The 18141-nt window shown below is 34.3% G+C and overlaps 2 protein-coding genes and 1 pseudogene across 2 annotated transcripts; 2 read left to right on the plus strand and 1 right to left on the minus strand.

Annotated features, from left to right (window-relative positions):
* Window positions 1-392: 392 nt before the first annotated feature.
* Window positions 393-2299, plus strand: LOC126693367 (putative F-box protein At5g60060). The gene is made up of 2 exons (XM_050389322.1): window positions 393-2039; window positions 2146-2299. The coding sequence occupies exons 1-2, from the start codon at window positions 1118-1120 to the stop codon at window positions 2160-2162; spliced, it is 939 nt and encodes a 312-aa protein (XP_050245279.1). The 5' UTR covers window positions 393-1117; the 3' UTR covers window positions 2163-2299.
* Window positions 2300-11431: 9132 nt separating this feature from the next.
* On the minus strand, window positions 11432-13192 carry LOC126691365 (probable pectinesterase/pectinesterase inhibitor 51; annotated as a pseudogene).
* A 1191-nt stretch (window positions 13193-14383) lies between these two features.
* Window positions 14384-16280, plus strand: LOC126691366 (uncharacterized). Its single transcript, XM_050386415.1, has 2 exons — window positions 14384-15642; window positions 15806-16280. Exons 1-2 carry the CDS (start codon window positions 14384-14386, stop codon window positions 16278-16280), a joined length of 1734 nt encoding a protein of 577 aa, XP_050242372.1.
* Window positions 16281-18141: the final 1861 nt, after the last annotated feature.

An 18141-nucleotide genomic window follows, 5' to 3' on the forward strand; every position in this document is an offset into this window, starting at 1 on the left:
GGTCAGATAGAGCAAGGAACCAGCAGTGAGAGTGGACAGCCAAAGACAAAGCAGAAAGCAAAAAATAAGACAGTAGCGGAGTCAAATACAACACAGGACAATAATTTGTTGACAATAATAAAAAAATAATGTTACCAAATACCAACCACAAATAAAGCCTAATAAAGAAGTCTAATCTTCCTTTATTAATTTTATTCTATACCCTTCTTAATATTTGAGGGAATGTACCTTTCTTAATAAAGGAATAATCTTTGCATATACTACAGTGTAAACGGCCCAACTTTGTGGAAGATCCCTTACTATTGTGGGTATCAGCCAAGCTAATCTAAAAACTTTAGTATGCAGTTACTCCACCAATCCCCAAACATAATAAAAAGAGTAAAACATTTCTTGATTTGTTCAGACCACTCAAAAGCTTCACAATCCTAGCTAGCAGCCCCTTCTTCTTCTTCCATTTCTGATAGAATAGATAATATTCCTGTCCGATTCGATTTTAAGCTTCAATTTTATAATCAGTTAGTTTCTTCTCCTAGCTAGCTCCATGGCAAGGTCGGTTAGTACTACTACAATCCTCAACGTCTTTAAGGTTTTTGTGTATTTTCAAGTAGCTCTCTTCATCACTCTCACTCGTGGTTATGTCATTTCTACTTCAAGTTTTCGATTAACTCTGTTTGTAACGGTGTTGGTCCTCACATTTCTGTCCCCTGCTCATGCTGAAAATGACTTGTCTTTGTTTGAGTTTTCGTAACGATCTTAACTAGCACTTCATCTTTTGTCATTAGTGAATCTCCAGTAATTGTGATTCTTATCCTGACTGATTCATCACTTATATCTAACATCAAACTACGGTTGGAAAGATTTCTAGTTAGTTAATCGTTCTTCTTCTTCTTCTTCCACTTCTCTTGTGACCTCCAACAATATCAGAAGATATGCAGAATGTTTTTGGTTGAATATTGGGTTAGTCTCCAATGTCCGGTCCGAATTCCCCCCAGAAGTCATTCGTGAAATTGTAAATCGACTACATACTTTCAGAGATTTTATAGCGGCTGCAGGGGTTTCCCGAACATGGCGATCTGTTTGTTTGAGCATCAGTAGAAGGCCTCAGCTTCCTTGGCTGATGCTTTCCGAAACACTTTCCACAGACATGCGACATTTCTTCAGTCTCTGCGACAATGATCGTTATCAATTACAATTATTTGAAGTCCAAGGAAAACGCTGTTGGGGATCTCCACATGGTTGGGTTGTAACCTTGGGTCCTGATTATGAAACCCACCTTCTGCACCTTATTAAAAGAGTACAAATTGCTCTTCCACCATCAAACACGATTCGAACACTGGCTGCTACAGAAGAGTGGTTTCGCCTTGTACACAAATTCATTCTTTTAAAGGACCCTTCCCAGGACTCATCATTACTTGTCATTGCAATTTTTGGCCCTGAGAACTGCTTACCTTTTGCTAGGGTTGCTTTCGAAAGAGGAGGAGAAGGAGCGGCTTTGAATAGAAGAGGACAAGGTCAGTGGGCTATTGTTACCAATCCAGACAATTTGAAATTCAATGATGTTGCATGTTTTAATGATCAAATATATGCACTTTGTGACAACGGCAAGCTGGTGCGCCTTGAACTTGATGCTCCTCTGGCAGCTGAGCTACAAGTTATTGCGCCCCAACCAAGCGAAGAAGAAGTAGGCATTCCCCAAAAACTATATTTGGTGGAGACATCGGAGAATCTTTACGGGATTTTTCGTTACGGATTTCATATTCCTTCCAAGATGAGGCACGAGACTATATATTTTTTGGTCTACAAGCTCAACTTTGGTGCATTGGCTTGGGAGGAAGTGACAGACTTGGAAGATATTGCTGTTTTTGTTGGTGAAGGCAATTCCTGGTGCATTCCTACAAGCACTATCCTTTGCAGAAGTAATTGCATCTACTTCACAGATGACAATTGGGAGTGGCAAAGGTACCCAGGAGTGGCATATGGAGGCCATGATGTGGGAGTGTTTAACATGGCACAGAGGGTTATCCAACGCCTTCCATTCGGTAAGAACAACCCTCTTTTTTATTCTCGATCAATATGGGTTACACCTACTATCCTTTATTAGCTTATCTACTTATGTACAACTTTTCAAGCCTTCTTTTCTTCTAGGTACCATTGTACTTTGATTTCTCTAAGACCATTGGCTTAATTGAAGTCCCTGACTTCTATGGTGCCCAAATACAATTGGGCATTCTGGTTTGTAAGCAAAGACGGTCTTAAACTAAATTCTAGAATGTTAATGGTTGTGATGCTGTGAATTTAAGCAACTGTGACTCTATTTATCTTATGTTCTGGATTTGAAACAAAATCTGAAAATGCAGTTTAGATGATATTGATCTGTAAATTATTCAAAGAGAACTGTAAAAGAATAGCAAATTAGTGTAGCTTGCTAATTGCCAACAAGCTGTTGGATTGATTTGCTTTCTTGCTTGAACATGAAACTCTGGACTAAAGTCTAAAGCAGATGTAATTTGTTCTTCTTTTTAACAAAAACCAACCATCCTTCTAACATCTTCTCTAATGGCTTGAAAATGCCTTCTATCTTGATAGTGCCACCACGAATCCTTGTCATTCTTTCATATATGGTAGATTGTAGCAGCCCAAGCAATCTTACATAGATTCATTTGGAACCTTCTTCCCTTAATCTCCTAGTGAAAGAACACAATTTGAAAACTTGTTGCCATTATGTCCTACTGAAAACACTTAAGCATATGGTTTCTACTCGTAATTTGGCTTCTGCAGAAAACACACGTCTCCCTCTTATCCCTAGTTAGCAACTCTGTATAGAGTGGATAGTCTATCATTAACAGGCTACATATTGATAAATGAATGCTAGGAATATCATCAGGCAACCAAGCCATTTTTTGCCATTCATCCTAGGGTTTTCTTGTAAAAATCTCATTCCAAGTTGAACTACGAGTGTACTGACCTGTCTCAGAAGGAATCCAATTCATAACACCTTCCTCCCCATGGTTTACTTGATTTTTAGAATTTTGTTGTTTCAGTTACTGCAAATCTATTTATCTCATGCTCTGGATTTGAATTAATTGACTACTTGGGTTTCTGTTTTGGATACATATAAAGAGATAAATCAGAATATTATTTAACTGAATCAGAAGAACAAAAAATCTTTCCTCCCAGCAGAAATAACAGCAGAAGGAAGAAAAGCCAAGGAAAACACAAAAGATGTAAATTTTACAGCCCATTTACAATGACAGTGAGCTATTAGAAATTACAACTTACAAAAGACCTTGCTAATTCCTTTGCATCCGCCTCCAGGACTGCAATTTCTGAGTGCAAATTTTTTAAATCTCCCTCCACTTGAATGCTTTGAAGTTTCTCTTCCTTAGCTATTTGCCTATTTCCTCAACCACCGTGACTACTTGTTTTTAGTCCATATAATATATAAATTAGTGAACCATGTTAATTACCAACAAGCTTTTGGATGGAGCCTGCTGTAGCTTATCAGGCATTCCATTTATAGTGATGGCACCAGACCACAGGTTTGATCCCCTAGGTATTATGATTGTAAGCAGGACACAATCTTAAGCTAATTTCTAGAATATTTATTCTTGTGATGCTGTGAATTTAAGTTACTGTGAACCTATTCAACTTTAGTTATGGATTTGAAATGCAAAATCCGAAAATTCAATTTAGATGATATTGGAAATTAGATTGTTCAAAGAAAGTAGATTGTATAGCATGGCAATTGCCAACAAGCTTTTTGATTGATTTGCTTTCTTGCTTCAAAATGTAACTTTGATTAAAAGAGATGCAATTCTTCTCCTTTTTAACAAAAATAACCCTCCTTCTAACATCAACTTTAATGGGTTGAAAATGCCTCCGATCTGGAAATTGCCATTATGAATCCTTGTGTTTCTTTGCAGCCATATGTGGTGGATTGTAGCAGCCCAAGGAATCTTACATAGCTTCATTCTAAATCTTCTTCCCTTGATCTCCTAGTGAAAGAACACAATTTTGAAACTTGTTGCCAAAATCCTAGTGAAAAAATAACACAAAAACAGATGGTTTCTACTCTTGATTTGGCTTCTGCAGAAACACACGTCTCCCTGATATTCCCAGTTAGCACCTCTGTATCTAGAGGAGAGTCTATAATTAACAGGCAACATATTGATGAATGCATATGCTAGAAATGTCATCAGGCAACCTTACCATTTTGCACCTTTCATCCAAGTTGTACAAATCTTATTCCAAGTTGAACTACAAGTGCACTGACCTGTCTTAGAAGGAATCCAATTTATAACACCATCTTCCCCAAGTTTACCTGATATTGTGAATTTTGTTTTTTAAGTTACTGTGAATGTATTTATCTTGTGTTCTGGATTTGAATTACAAATTATGAAAACTAAGGTTAGATGGAACTGGTAATAAGGTTGCCCCCACAAGTGAGTAAATTAGAAACTGTTAAATGACAGATTGTGTTAATTAGGCTGTAACCAATTGTAGTTAGCCAACGTCTTATACGAGTCAAATCCAGGCCTATAAATAGCACAACCTCTTTGTATGTAAGTCACTCTAATTGTATTAGAATCTATGTTAGTCATTACTTTGTTAGTCTTTTTTCTATTACATTTTTGTCCTGCTCTTCATACTTCATGTTGTGAATTTTGTTGTTTCAGTTACTATGAATCTATTTTTCTTTTGTTCTGGGTTTGAATTACAAAATATGCAAACCAAATTTAGATGAAAGTGGTAACAAGGTTGCCCCCACAAAGTGAGTAAATTAGTTGATTACTTGTTTTAAATAAATAAACCAGAGTATTATTTAACAGAATCAAAAGAACAGAAAAAATCGTTTTGCCAAGAAAGGAAATTCAGCAGGAGGAATAAAAGCAAAGGAAAACACAAAAGTTATGGGGGTGTTTGGTTTGTGTTTCCAAACAATCATTATTAGTTTTTAAACAGCATTTTACGCATTTCCACACATTTTTTTACTCACACGTATTTCCACAAATATTTTCAAACAACAATTTTCAGTTTTTAAACCCATGTACCAAACAGGCCCTATACATTTTACAGCCCATTTACAAAGATAGTGGCTGTTAGAAATTACAACTTAACAAAAGACATTGCCAACTCTTTTGCATCCACCACCAGGACTGTAATTTCCCACGAAGCTGTATCCATCTCAGCATTGATTGCATCAACGCAACTTTTCCAAATATCCAATTTTTTTTTATCTAAAATATAATAAATAAAATTGGGGCATCACAACTAAGTAATTACACTAAAAGTAATGCAGACTAGTGAACTAAATTACTAACAAGAAAGTTAGTGAAAATTATAAAACACTACGAGAGTGAAAATGTGTACTCTATTATCTTACATGAATAGTAGATTTCATTAATTATAAATTTAATTAGTGAGCTTTACTATTATGTGAGATAGACATAACAAAATTAGATAGAATTGAACCCAAAATATTTTATCCAAAGTAAAACATGTGACCAATTTGGTTCTCGTTAGTGTTATGAAATGTTTTTCTTAAGTCACAAAGTTCATTTAATTTTCACAATTAACAAGTGTTTTCTTTGAACACAAATTTGAGCATGATCAAGTCGAACTATTTTTTTTTTTTCTTTTATCAAATTTTAGCAAAATTTTGAATCAGTAATTTTTTTTTTTTTTTTTTGAATTAGTTTTGAAGGAAAAGGAAAGGGAAAAGGCCAAATCAAAAACAAAAAATTTGGTGAGTGGTGAGATGATAATTATAGGCAGAAATACCTTTTAATTTTATCATTGTATTATGCGGGTACATTCAATTTGGTTATCACATTTTGTAAGCGTTGAATTTAGTTTTTATATTTTTTAACTTATAGTCAATCTAGTTTCTACTGTTATTTTACTTATGAACTTATGAAAATACTTACGCGGCAAATAATGTGAACTACTTGCAAGCATTTTATTCATAGATTAATTGATGTAGCTGAAGTGTCTAAATTTTAATTGCCACATGACCTATCTACCAAAATGAGACCCATGCTACTCACATGTGACTATCTGACCCATTATGCTCAAATAAAATGCACAAAACTAAAAACGAAATCCCTATGAAAAAAAAAAAATAGAGGAAATCCTCATAACCAAATCCCATCGAGCCAAAGTAAAATCACAACCCATCTGGGATCAATAGAAATAACATCTTTCATATTCTATCAATGTTTTTTGAGCTTAAAAAGTTTTAAAAAGAAAATTTACGATAGAAAAATGCGCAAAATATTTACAAATTGATATCTTCGTTCAAATGGAAGATATCATGTCATATAGATATTCCTTGCCATGTAAAATATTTTATGTGAGAAATTTAAAATAATAGAAGAAATTATAATATACCTCATGTGAGTCATGTCATTGTTGCTCTAGTTATATGTAGAGAAAGACAAAAAATAAAAGAGTTTTTTTTAAAAAAAATTTAATTCAATAGTTACAATGGGAGGAGAGATTTAAATCCTTGATGTTTAGATTGGAAACACCATGTGGTATAATCGTATAAGTTGAATTACAAAATTCTTGATAAAGAGAGCTCTTCTATCTTTGTAAAATAAAAATAAAAAACATTATAAAATAAAGACAAAAAAAATATGAAGAATAAATCTACACCACATCTTATTAATTGATGGAAGCATCACATTTACTTTTCCAAGCCTCTTGTTATGCCACATCATCAACCATATTTTCAAGAAATTTTCCTCTTTTTTGTTTTTTCCTTGTCAAAGTCATTCTCTATTGCCTTATTCAATTCTCTCTGTGTCCTCTTATATATATTCTTCCCTTACATTTTGATTAACCTTCCACTTCTCATTTTCACCATTCTTCCTTCATAATTATTTCTCACTCTAACCCTATTCTTTTTGGCAACCCTTCCTCCCCCATCTTATTTTCTTTATAAATTTTTTACTACTCCATTTACTCCTCTCCATCCATCCCCATGTTTTACGGCCTACCAAAAAACAGGCTTATACTCTCTCTATTTATGTTTTTTTTTTAGATCTATTCTTTTATTTTGTTTTCCCTTTTGGTGGATTTTTTTAAAAGAAAAATTCACTATTGATTTCTTTTGTTAATGTTCATTTAATTGTTTTTATCAAAATAATTTGTTCTCCCAAAAATTTAAACAATTTCTAAAATTATTTTTCATTTATTACCTCAAAAAATATATCATCATTTTATTATTTGGATTTATTTGATTGATATTATTCATTTTTTAGGTGGTCTATATTTTGATAAATTATGTTATCGTGCGTTATATTTTCTCAATTTGTTTTTCCTGTACAACTAAACTATTTGAGTTTCAAATATATTATTCAAAATTTTCATTATCTTAAAAAGAGATTATTATATTTATAATTTTTCTTATTGTAGGAGTAGCTACGAACTATTGGTTGAATTTTGTTTAATAATATAGATACATGAGATTGGAACTAAATATTTCTTAGACATTCCTAAGAGACTATACCATATTATAAATTTAATATTTAAAATAATATGTAGGAAAAAAGTAGACTTTATATCTAAAATTGAACACTTTAACTATCGAAATGAAAGAAAATAATTTGTATAAAAACATAAAGAGAACATGATTGAAATTATTTTTTTGACTACATATACTTTTATTTATTAAGATTTAATTGCCTTTAACTGGATCTTCATATCGCATTTTTGTTATTTCGCTCCTGTTGAGTCTTTTCATCCGTCATATTATTAGCCACATCATTATTCTTTTTATTATTTATTTTTTACTTTTAATTTTTTGAAAATATTAAATATATAAAGATATTGACTTTACAATTCATCTTAGGCAATTTTAACTTTACATATTCATTTACTTTAATTTTGATGTTATAACTAAATAATAAATCAATGAAAAGTTAAAATTAAAATATTGTCTATACATATTCATCTTGGGCGGTTAATTTAATAGTTGATAGACACATTCAAATACATAGCCAACATTGTATTTTGGTAAAAATTGAAAATCTCACTTCCAAAATAACTAAGTATTATGTCAAAAAAATAAATAAATAAATAAAACAAAAGTTAAAATAGGGAGAGAGAAGAGTTGTGACCTAAAAGTTAAAAAATCAAACACACTACCAAATCATATTAACCCAAAATAGTATTATATACAAAAATACGATGATTCATCAAAAATGAATAATTAATGTGTGTGTGTATATATATATATATATATATAGAGAGAGAGAGAGAGAGATAGAGAGAGAGAGAGAGAGAGAGAGAGAGAGTAATCACCTTTTTAGAGAGAGAAATAGAAAATAAAATGAGAAAAGGAAACATCAAAATAAAAATATAGTCATAAGTCAAACACCAAATTATCCAAGTTATGATATATAATAGAATAATATTATATTTTTTTGTAAACTATATTTATATGCAATAGAATAACATTTAACAATCATAGAAAAGGAAAAAAGAAAAAGATAATAACTTAATAACATAAAAGCAAATTGCAACCTAAAATAAAATTCTAAAGAATTCATAAATACATCAATCTAAATTAGAGATACAAAAAATAAAAAATTCATACCAAAATAAACATGAGAGAGAGAGAGAAATAATCACATTTTTTCATGTGAGAAATATGTATAGAATGGGAGAGAAAATGTTATATTTATAGTAGCAAGATGGGGATAAGAATAGTCAAAATAAAATGAAGAGGAAGAGATAAATAAAGAGTGACATTAAGGTTGAGAGTAGTGGAGAGATGAAAAGGTAAAAGAGAACTTATTGGGTTGCAATTTTAGTGGAGAGAAATGGGGAATTGGTAGATGATGTGGCCGCCGATGTGTCTCAACGGAAGTGTAGCAACAATAAATATTACGCTTCAACTTTTAGATATATATATATATATATATATAGAGAGAGAGAGAGAGATTTGGTTTATATTTGGTTTCCTTACTTTGTTATCATTATCCTTTCCATATTATTATCTGATCTCATCTTATCTTATATTTTCTTTTATTTTTTAATCTTTTCTTTTCTTTTATTTGGTCAATTTGATGAGTGTTTAATATTTTCTGTAATTAATGAGTAATTTTAAAAGAGTGAGAATGATATATATTTGTCTTTTTTTTTTTTTTCTTTTTCTTTTTTTGTGGTTATTGGGTTTGACTCATTATTTTAGTGTATGTGTTCTAAGTGGTGCTTTCTCTTCTTCCTATTATTGCATAATAGACATATTGGATGAATTCGAGTGAGCAAAGTGCTAGTCAATCTATCAAATAATTGTTAAAGAACATTTTTTGTAAATATACTACCATATGAAATTTAATATTGTCCTTTGTTGTGCCTTTCATTGCACATTTGATGATTCTGTAAGTAATTGATATATACGTAAACTTGCAAAAATAAAAATGATACTGGGTGAAGTTATCTTTAAGGATAAGATTTAAAAATTGTGGAGAAATCTACTTTTAAATAATAGACTAACTTTTAGGGGTAAAGACCTAAAACATAGAGTTTTTATTTTTTTTTAATTTTTAATTTTTTTATTTAAGATGAAATTATAAAATCATGGAGAAAATTGCTTCTAAATAATAGCCAAAATTTTTAGAATAAAAATACTTGGGTAAAAACCTAAAATGTGTGTTTTATTTTTTTTTTCCCTATTTTCTTTAAAGATAAAATTATGGAAAAATTTGCTTTTAAATAATAAGCAAACTTTTAGGAATAAAAATATCTAAAACATGGATCTTTTTTTTGCTTGAATTTGTAAAAAAATATCAAAGCAACGTTCAAGGATTCACAATTCATTAATTGAAAAAATAAAATAATGGATATTATTTTTCTCCAAAACTGTATTGAACACTGTTATCCTTAAACAAAGCGAATTATCCTTAACTAGCCTCTGAGACTCACGTGTGTGCTCAGAGTCTCTTTTTTTTTTTTTTTGGAAAAAAGTTAATAATTTGCATCCATTATAATTTGGGATTAATATATTTTCCAATTACAATAAAATCTAGAGGTGTGATGAGTGTTAAGCGTTTGTGGCGATCATGCTAGTTAATAACAGTATTTTTGTAAGAGTCTGAATTTGATAAGAACGGGGTGTAAAACCCTTGTTTTACACATCCAATAATAAATTGCCAAATTTTAATTTTTCTTGATTTCATCTTTCTTCCAAATGGATTTCGAGATTTCCCAATCATTGGCTCAAGCGAATGCTGCTGAGATTTCTTGGAACAAACTGATACTAATTGAATTACATCATTAACCCTATTCAATTACACATTGGAACTTCGTAAAAGACAAGATCCTATGTTAACAGCAACTATCAATATTTCAAAATATGGAACAAAAAACAAGATTCCAGCGACTATCAATAAAAGGCAGGATTCTATGGAACAAAAACACACTTTCATCACCTACTTTGTTAACTATGGAACAAAAAACACGGTCCTTGCCTACTTCGTTAACTACGGAACAAAAAACAAAATTCTATGTTACTGTGCAAACCCATACAGTCAAAACATGCAAACACACTTTCGTCACCTAGTAAGACCCAATAACAAATATAGCAAAACAGACCTTGAAGTAGTGATGCCGGCGAATTGATGTGCCGGAGAACGAAGGTCCGGTGAGATTTGCAATGGGAGACACAGGAGCTGAGGAGGGAGATGAGATTTTAGGGATTCTCTTTCACATCAGGTTTGAAAACGTGAAATAGGTTTTTTTTTTTTTTTTTTTTTTTTAAGATGTTATTAAGTGTATTAGAATGTATTGATTTTACAATGAATCTTAAGCAAAAAGTTAATGTGGTATGTCCATATTGGCGGGTGTAAACCAAAGGATTTACACCCCGTTCTTGTTAAATTTATTCTCTTTTTGTAATCATGCTATAAATTTTAAGATAATTATATGCTAAGGTAGGGCCTCATCAATAAAATCCTAAACCTTATTTTCTTTCATCTCTCCTATCTCTCTATTTTTCTCTTCTACTCACCTCTCCCTTAACCGTAATTCTCATAATTTACAATTAACTTTCACCAACACCTTTACCAAATTTCCCTTCTGTGTATATTTTCTACCCAAAAGTAGAAAGTACTCTCCGCCAATCCTCATTAAATTCCCAATTATCAAATTTATGAGAAGTAGTTAGTGGCTACATAATAGAGTCCACGAAAAAAAAAATACTAAAATTACACAATGAATATACAAAGACCGAAAACAATTGCAATTCATAGATGCCACTACACCGAGGAGGGGTTAGCTTATATGAGGATCATATGTTGCAAAGAATGCACCTATCAAAAAACTTAGGCAAAATTTCAGAATATTTCAATAATATTTAGTTCCAAGTACTCTAGCTAGGAACAAAATTTGTATGACAAATAGAGCTTAGGAGTCGAAACTACTCTCTCTCATGAGTTATGACTAGTTAATTATTTGGATGGTGGAATCCACTGATCTCCTTGAATGAAATTTGCAACGGAATATGTGTCAATGTGTTGTGCAGGAAGTTGGTTACTCCAAGTTACCCTTTGGGACGGAGTAAAACCCGGTCCAGAATTCCCAGATTCCCCATAATAAAGCGTTTTCAAAGCAAAATCACCACTCCATGGCAGCCAGCCTAGTGGTGAAATAAGAGCTACTAAGTTGCACTGTATGAAAACTGTCCTGGAGTACTCCTTCCACGGCCTCCCCAAGAAATTCTTGTGTACTTTGGGATTGCTATGGTACAATTTCACATATTCCTCGGTGCCATTAATCAAACAATTTTGAAAAACAAAACCTGTTGATTGTGCAGGATCTAGTCTGCCATGTGCAGTAACGGTATTACTCTCGCCTTTTTCTGGATCAACTTGGCGAGGAGCGAGTAAGATGTGGCAGTCTTGGAAAAAAGACGCTGAGCCTCCAAAAATAAAATCCACATTTCCTTGAATGCGGCATGATTTGTAGAATTGGCGGAGTGACTGAGCAAAAAGCGTATTCTGATTGCCTAGGAATTCACAGTTTTCAATGACAGATAAATCACTGCTTGATCTGAAGGCTACTGCTTGGTGGGCATTAGGACCGGCTGTGTTCTAGATTGTGAGACCACTAGCCATGAATCCATCGCCAAGAACAGCTGCCCCAGCCAGCCCCAAATAAAACATTAGAACAGATAGCTAGTGTACTGTAAAACCCAAATTCAATTCAAAGACCTAGTGAATGTAAAACATAACCTACCAACTGTAGCACTGGTAGAGGTAGTAATCCTAGGCTGGCCCACATTCAAAGACCTGGTAATGACCGTTTTACCCATTCCATCTCCTAAAAACACCACATTCTTCTTCGCCAACGGAACTTTCACCGTCTCCTCATACACCCCTTCCTTTATTCTTATCACAAACCTCTTTCCACCGCCCTTCTCCGGCGCCGCGTTAACCGCCTCCTGCACCGTCTTATAAGACCCACTACTTCCGTCCTTACTCACCGTCACGTCCGCCTTCAAGCCCGCTGGGACCCCACCTTTAAATCCACCACCACCACCACCAGACCTCTTCAGCGCCTCCCAAAACCCGTCACGCTCGGTCCTCGGCAGAACCCACGAAGCGGTGTCATTTCCGAAATTTTCGTACGAAAACAACAGGCTCAGTGCGTTGCTTGTCAAGTTTGTTAACGACTCCAAAAACGACATCGTCTCGTTCGTCAACCTCGTGTCGTTTGCTCTACTGAGAGCTGACCAGCAGTCGTATTGGCTAAGAAGAGAAGCGCCCATCCAAATTCTAGCGTTTTTAAGGTTGCCACGGGGGAGAGCGTCATTGGTGGTAATAGAGATCCAGTACTGTGAAATGTGGAGATATTCGAGACAGTTGGTCGCGGTGATTGTGCGGTATTTATTACTTGCGGAGGAGGCTAGGATGGACTTCACCATTGATAGAGCTTTACGGAGATTGTGAGAGGAGACAGAGATTGATGAGTAGACAAACTGGAGAGGAGTTGTGTTTGGAGGGAGTTGTTTGGATTTGGATAAGGAGCTCACGCATTTGTCAGGGAAGCGAGTGGCTTTACAGACTTGTTGGATCGAAGTAGTGGTGGGTGTGGTGTTGGAGGAAGAATGGACAAGGGGGTGGTGAGAGGCAGAGGAGAGAGAGAGGAGGGAAATGAAGAAGAAGAAGAAGAGACTAGTGGTCATGGTCATGGTGGGTGATGTATGAGAAGTAGTTATTAATTACGGTTAAGGATTTAACAGTTGAATAATTCTCTTCTACACAAAATAGGTGGAAACGAAACTATTTGGAGTTTTAGGAGAGATTAGAACGAAGGATAGACAGACTATAGAAACTTTCAAACAATTATAGAACTAAACTATAGAAAGTTCCTAACAATTATAGAAAGCGAAGGCAAAAAATTTTGGCTTATCAGCTATGAAGCATGGACGCGGCACTGGAGGTGCCGTACCCGCGTCGGACGCGGCGACGTGCGAGGGACGCCGCTACCCCCGCATCCAGCCGCGTCCGACCGAGTCATGCCACGTGGCAATTTCAATTTTTTAGCCGACTCGCGCCGACTCGGGCCGTATCGGCAGATATCGGCTGAAACCGTTGAAACGGCCAATTCAAGCCGAAATTTATAAAAAAAAAAAAAAAGGCACAGAACGCACCGTTTAAGCAAAATACTAAACCGTACTGAAGGCTCACTCGTCTCTCACTCTCATTAGTTCTCTGCCTCTCTCTCATTCCGTCTCACTCTCTCTGTGCTCTGATCTCTGCCTCTGTCTCTGCTTGGCTGCTTGCTGTGACTCTGTTCTTCAGCTCATTCTTTCTTCAACTCTCTCTCACGCATTCTTAACTCAGGTACCTTTCAATCTTAGTTTGATCTTTGATTTCAATGATTTGTGATTTGTGAATCTGTGATACTGATTTGTGAATCTTAGACTCTTAGTTTTCAATCTTAGTTTTATTTAGTTAATACTTAATAGTTAAGTTAGTACTTATTACTCATTGTGAATCTGTTTTGTGAATCTGAGAACTTGGGTTTGATTTATTATTAATTTATTTAGTTAATACTTAATACTTAATAGTTATTATTTGTAGGTTAAATTGAATCTATTGAATTTGCAATGGATGAAGTTACTAGCATAGAAACTTCATCTCAAGAAGTGCCAAATGCTGAATGTCCTTTTTGGCAGTATGTGACTAAAGTAGAAAAACCACCGGGTGCTACCGTTAAAAAAGGGGGAAACACATACTTTAAGTGCAACTATTGTGGTGTGGTTTATTTGGGATCCTATTATAGGGTTAAGGCTCATTTATTAAAAATTGCTAATAAGGGTATTAAAGCATGTCCTAATGTGACACCAAGCCATAGGTTGGAAATGTAGCGAATGCATGATCAAGTTGAGAAGGATAAGTTAGAGAGTGAACAGAGAAGTCGAATTCCCTTACCCCCACCTATCCCAGGCCGTGGGCCTATACCTATTTCCCCATTTCAGAGACAGGAAGGGAGTGATAGTACAAATCCGGTTGATGGTAAGAGGAGAAAGGTGGCTGGGATTTCTCCTATTGAGAAAGCATTCCAGAATACTACTAGGTATGAATTGGATAGTAGAATTGCTAGGATGTTTTACACTGGTGGGCTTCCATTTAACTTTGCAAGGAACCCATATTATCGTAATTCCTATGCATATGCTGCTACCCATAACATCCCAGGTTATGTTCCTCCTGGATATAATGCCTTGAGAACAACACTTTTGCAAAAAGAAAGAGTTCATGTTGAAAGACTCTTGAAACCAATTAAGGATTCTTGGCTTGAAAATGGTGTAAGCATAGTTTCTGATGGATGGTCAGATCCACAAAGGAGGCCTCTTATTAATATTATGGCTGTATCATATGGGGGTCCGATGTTTGTAAAGGCAATTGATGGGTCAGGTGAGTTCAAAGACAAACATTATATTGCTAGGGTGTTGAAGGATGCTATAAAAGAGATTGGACATGAAAAAGTTGTCCAAGTCATCACTGATAATGCTAATGTGATAAAATCTGCTGGAGCTCTTATTGAAGGTGAGTATCCTAAAATATTTTGGACACCCTGTGTTGTCCACACTCTCAATCTAGCTTTGAAGAATATTTGTGCAGCAAAAAACACTGAAAAGAATGAAGTTACATATGAGGAATGTAGTTGGATTACACGTATTGCTGATGATGCATCTTTCATACGTGTTTTTATTATGAACCATTCAATGAGGTTGGCAATGTTTAATGAATTTAGTCCATTAAAATTGCTCCAAGTTGCTGATACTAGATTTGCTTCAATTGTTGTAATGCTGAAAAGGCTGAAGTTGATAAAAAGATGCCTTCAAGCCATGGCTATTAGTGAGCAATGGGCTTCTTATAGGGAGGATGATGTTGGAAAAGCTGTAAAGGTGAAAGATATGATTCTAAGTGATCTTTGGTGGGATAAAGTTGACTATATCCTTGAATTCACAGCACCTATTTATGATATGCTACGAGTAGCCGACACAGATAAGTCTTGTCTTCATCTTGTGTATGAGATGTGGGATTCAATGATAGAGAAGGTGAAGACAGCAATATATTGGCACGAAGGCTTGGAAGATGATGAGTATAACTCATTTTGGAGTGTGGTGTATGATATACTCATTGATCAATGGACTAAAAATTGTACACCACTACATTGCTTGGCTCATTCCTGAAATCCTAAGTAAGTACATTTATTTTCTATTTTCCTTAGCTCCCTCTTCTAGTAAAACACACGTTTCATCTATATTTGTTTTTTACTCTTTAACTAGGTATTACTCCATTGAATGGCTTTCGGAGAATCCAAAACGCATCTCGCCACATTGGGATCATGAAATTTCTATGGAAAGGAGTAAGTGTTTGGATCGATACTTTGAAGATGAGAGTGAATTAAAGGCGGTGAAGTGTGAGTTTGCTTCATTTTCAGGAGGGAGGTTTCCTTCACCAGATGCCTTGACAGATAGGTGGGACTTACTACCTTTGGTTTGGTGGCAATACCATGGCTCCGCATTTCCAACTCTTCAATCCCTTGCCTTTAAACTTCTTGGACAACCTTGTTCATCCTCATGTGCTGAGAGGAATTGGAGCACATACAAATTCATTCATTCCCTAAAAAGAAACAAAATGGCTCTTGCACGCGCTGAAGATTTGGTCTATGTGCATTCTAATCTTCGACTCTTGTCAAGGCGTAATGAGGAGTACGTAAATACATCAACAAAGATGTGGGATATTGCAGGAGACTCTTAGAATGAGAGCGACATACATGGAGGAGCTGACATTCTTGAGAATGCAGCCCTTACACTTGATGAGCCAGAGTTGGAGGCTATGGTTATTGGAAATGCTAACACTAGTGTTACTATTAGTGAAAGTGAAGTTCGAAGTGAAGCTATTGATCTTGATGTTGATGATGATGCTAGTATTTGATTGTCTTGTTGATTATCTTTTATTTTTTTTTAGTTTCAAATTTGCGAGTTCTATTCTAATTTCCGAACATCATGAATGTTTTAGTTTCAATCTTGTGGGTTGTGTTTAATTTATGAACATCATGTTTTAGTTATTATCTACTATTGTCTATTTCTCTTAAATTTGGTATATGTTTGTATAATGTAAAAAAGTATGCTTAGCAATATATTAAAAATATAAATAAAAATATTTTTAATAATTTTTTAATCGCCGAGTCTCGCCGCACCCGCACCCACCTTTTTCAAAAATTGCCGAGTCCCGCACCCGCACCCGCACCCGCACCCGAGTCCCGAAACGCACCCGTGCTACATAGCTTATCAGTTACGGTGCACAGCTAAAGATAGTCGTACACTATAACTCAAAAATAAATATATAAATATATATATTATTTTATATTTCACATTGGTCAAAATATTTTAATTTTTTTCCTCCTTTCTCATTTGTGCTAGTTGCTCCTCTCTTCCCACTCTTCACTTTTCCACTCTTCGTGTCTTGCACTCAGATTTTTTCTCTTCCTCCACCTTGCCTCACTAGCCTGACTCGCCTGCCTAGTGTTGACCTTGTTAATCACAATTAAAATACAAACTCAAATCACAATCTTAAAACTAATCAAATCAAAACGATAAAAAAGAAAAAGAAAAAAAAAAAAAAAAGACAACAAATCTGAACCATCTAGGCAGCGGTAGGAGGAAGACGAGTGGCGGTGGAGTAGACGTGGCGAAATGATGAATGTCGATTTAAAAGTATAACTCTCTCTAACCTTTGTTATCCGCAGATCTCAGAGAGAGAGAGAGAGACAGAGAGAGAGACAGAGAGAGAGAGAGCTGAAGTAGAAATACAAAAATGAAAAAATGAAGATAGAGTGAAGATAAGGAAGTATACGTGTGTGGAGGAGAGTGAAGAGTAAAAATACATGTGTGGAGGTGAAAAATGGAGGAAAAAAGAAAAGAAGAAAAGAAAGAATCATGTATGGATGAAAGCAAATAAAGAGATAAAGGGAAAAATAATATAAAAATAATAATAAATTAAAATTAAGAAATGCTACCACAATATTTTCATAATAAATCTTAAATGGTAGGTTATTACTAACTAATATTGGTGAGAAGAAAAATTATTTTAGGAAAGAGAAAAAAATAATTTCAGTAGTGTGTTCAAATTATTTGCTATTATGTGGCGGGGGCGGTTGCAGTTGCAGTGGCTTTGGCAATGGCAGTAGTTGTGATTGTTGTTTATTGTAGTAAATATATTATTTTATTATAATGGATATATTATTTTATTGAGTTGAAAGCTAAAATAAAACTACTGATGTTGGATGTTTTGTAAAGTGAGAAGGTAAAATAGATAAAGTAACTTTTTGTAGTACCAAATTGCTAAATTTATGACTCTACCAATGTGAATGCTTTTAAAAAATTTATGTGACTAAAATTACACATGATTAGTTTATTCTGTTGCTACATAATAGGTTAAAGTAAGATAATTTCAAATATATTTGGAGTCAAACTTGTTCCAACTAGAAATCAAGACAATCGATTAATTTGAAATTTTACATTTCTTTAATAAAATAATAGCATAACTGCAAAAACATCTTCTAGGTTTTGGGTTAGTTGCAAAAACACTCCTTCAAGTTATAATTCTTCTTTTTAAA

This window comes from Quercus robur, chromosome 7, assembly GCF_932294415.1.
Source record: "Quercus robur chromosome 7, dhQueRobu3.1, whole genome shotgun sequence".
In the NCBI taxonomy this organism is placed as follows: Eukaryota; Viridiplantae; Streptophyta; class Magnoliopsida; order Fagales; family Fagaceae; genus Quercus; species Quercus robur.

Excerpts from the sequence above, each read along its gene's own strand:
- LOC126693367 (XM_050389322.1), top strand. The coding sequence starts at position 1,118 with ATGCTTTCCGAAACACTTTCCACAGACATGCGACATTTCTTCAGTCTC.
- LOC126691366 (XM_050386415.1), top strand. The coding sequence starts at position 14,384 with ATGCATGATCAAGTTGAGAAGGATAAGTTAGAGAGTGAACAGAGAAGT. Across the intron at positions 15,643-15,805 it reads AACTCATTTTGGAGTGTGGT|GTATTACTCCATTGAATGGC; the intron begins GTATGATATACT and ends CTCTTTAACTAG.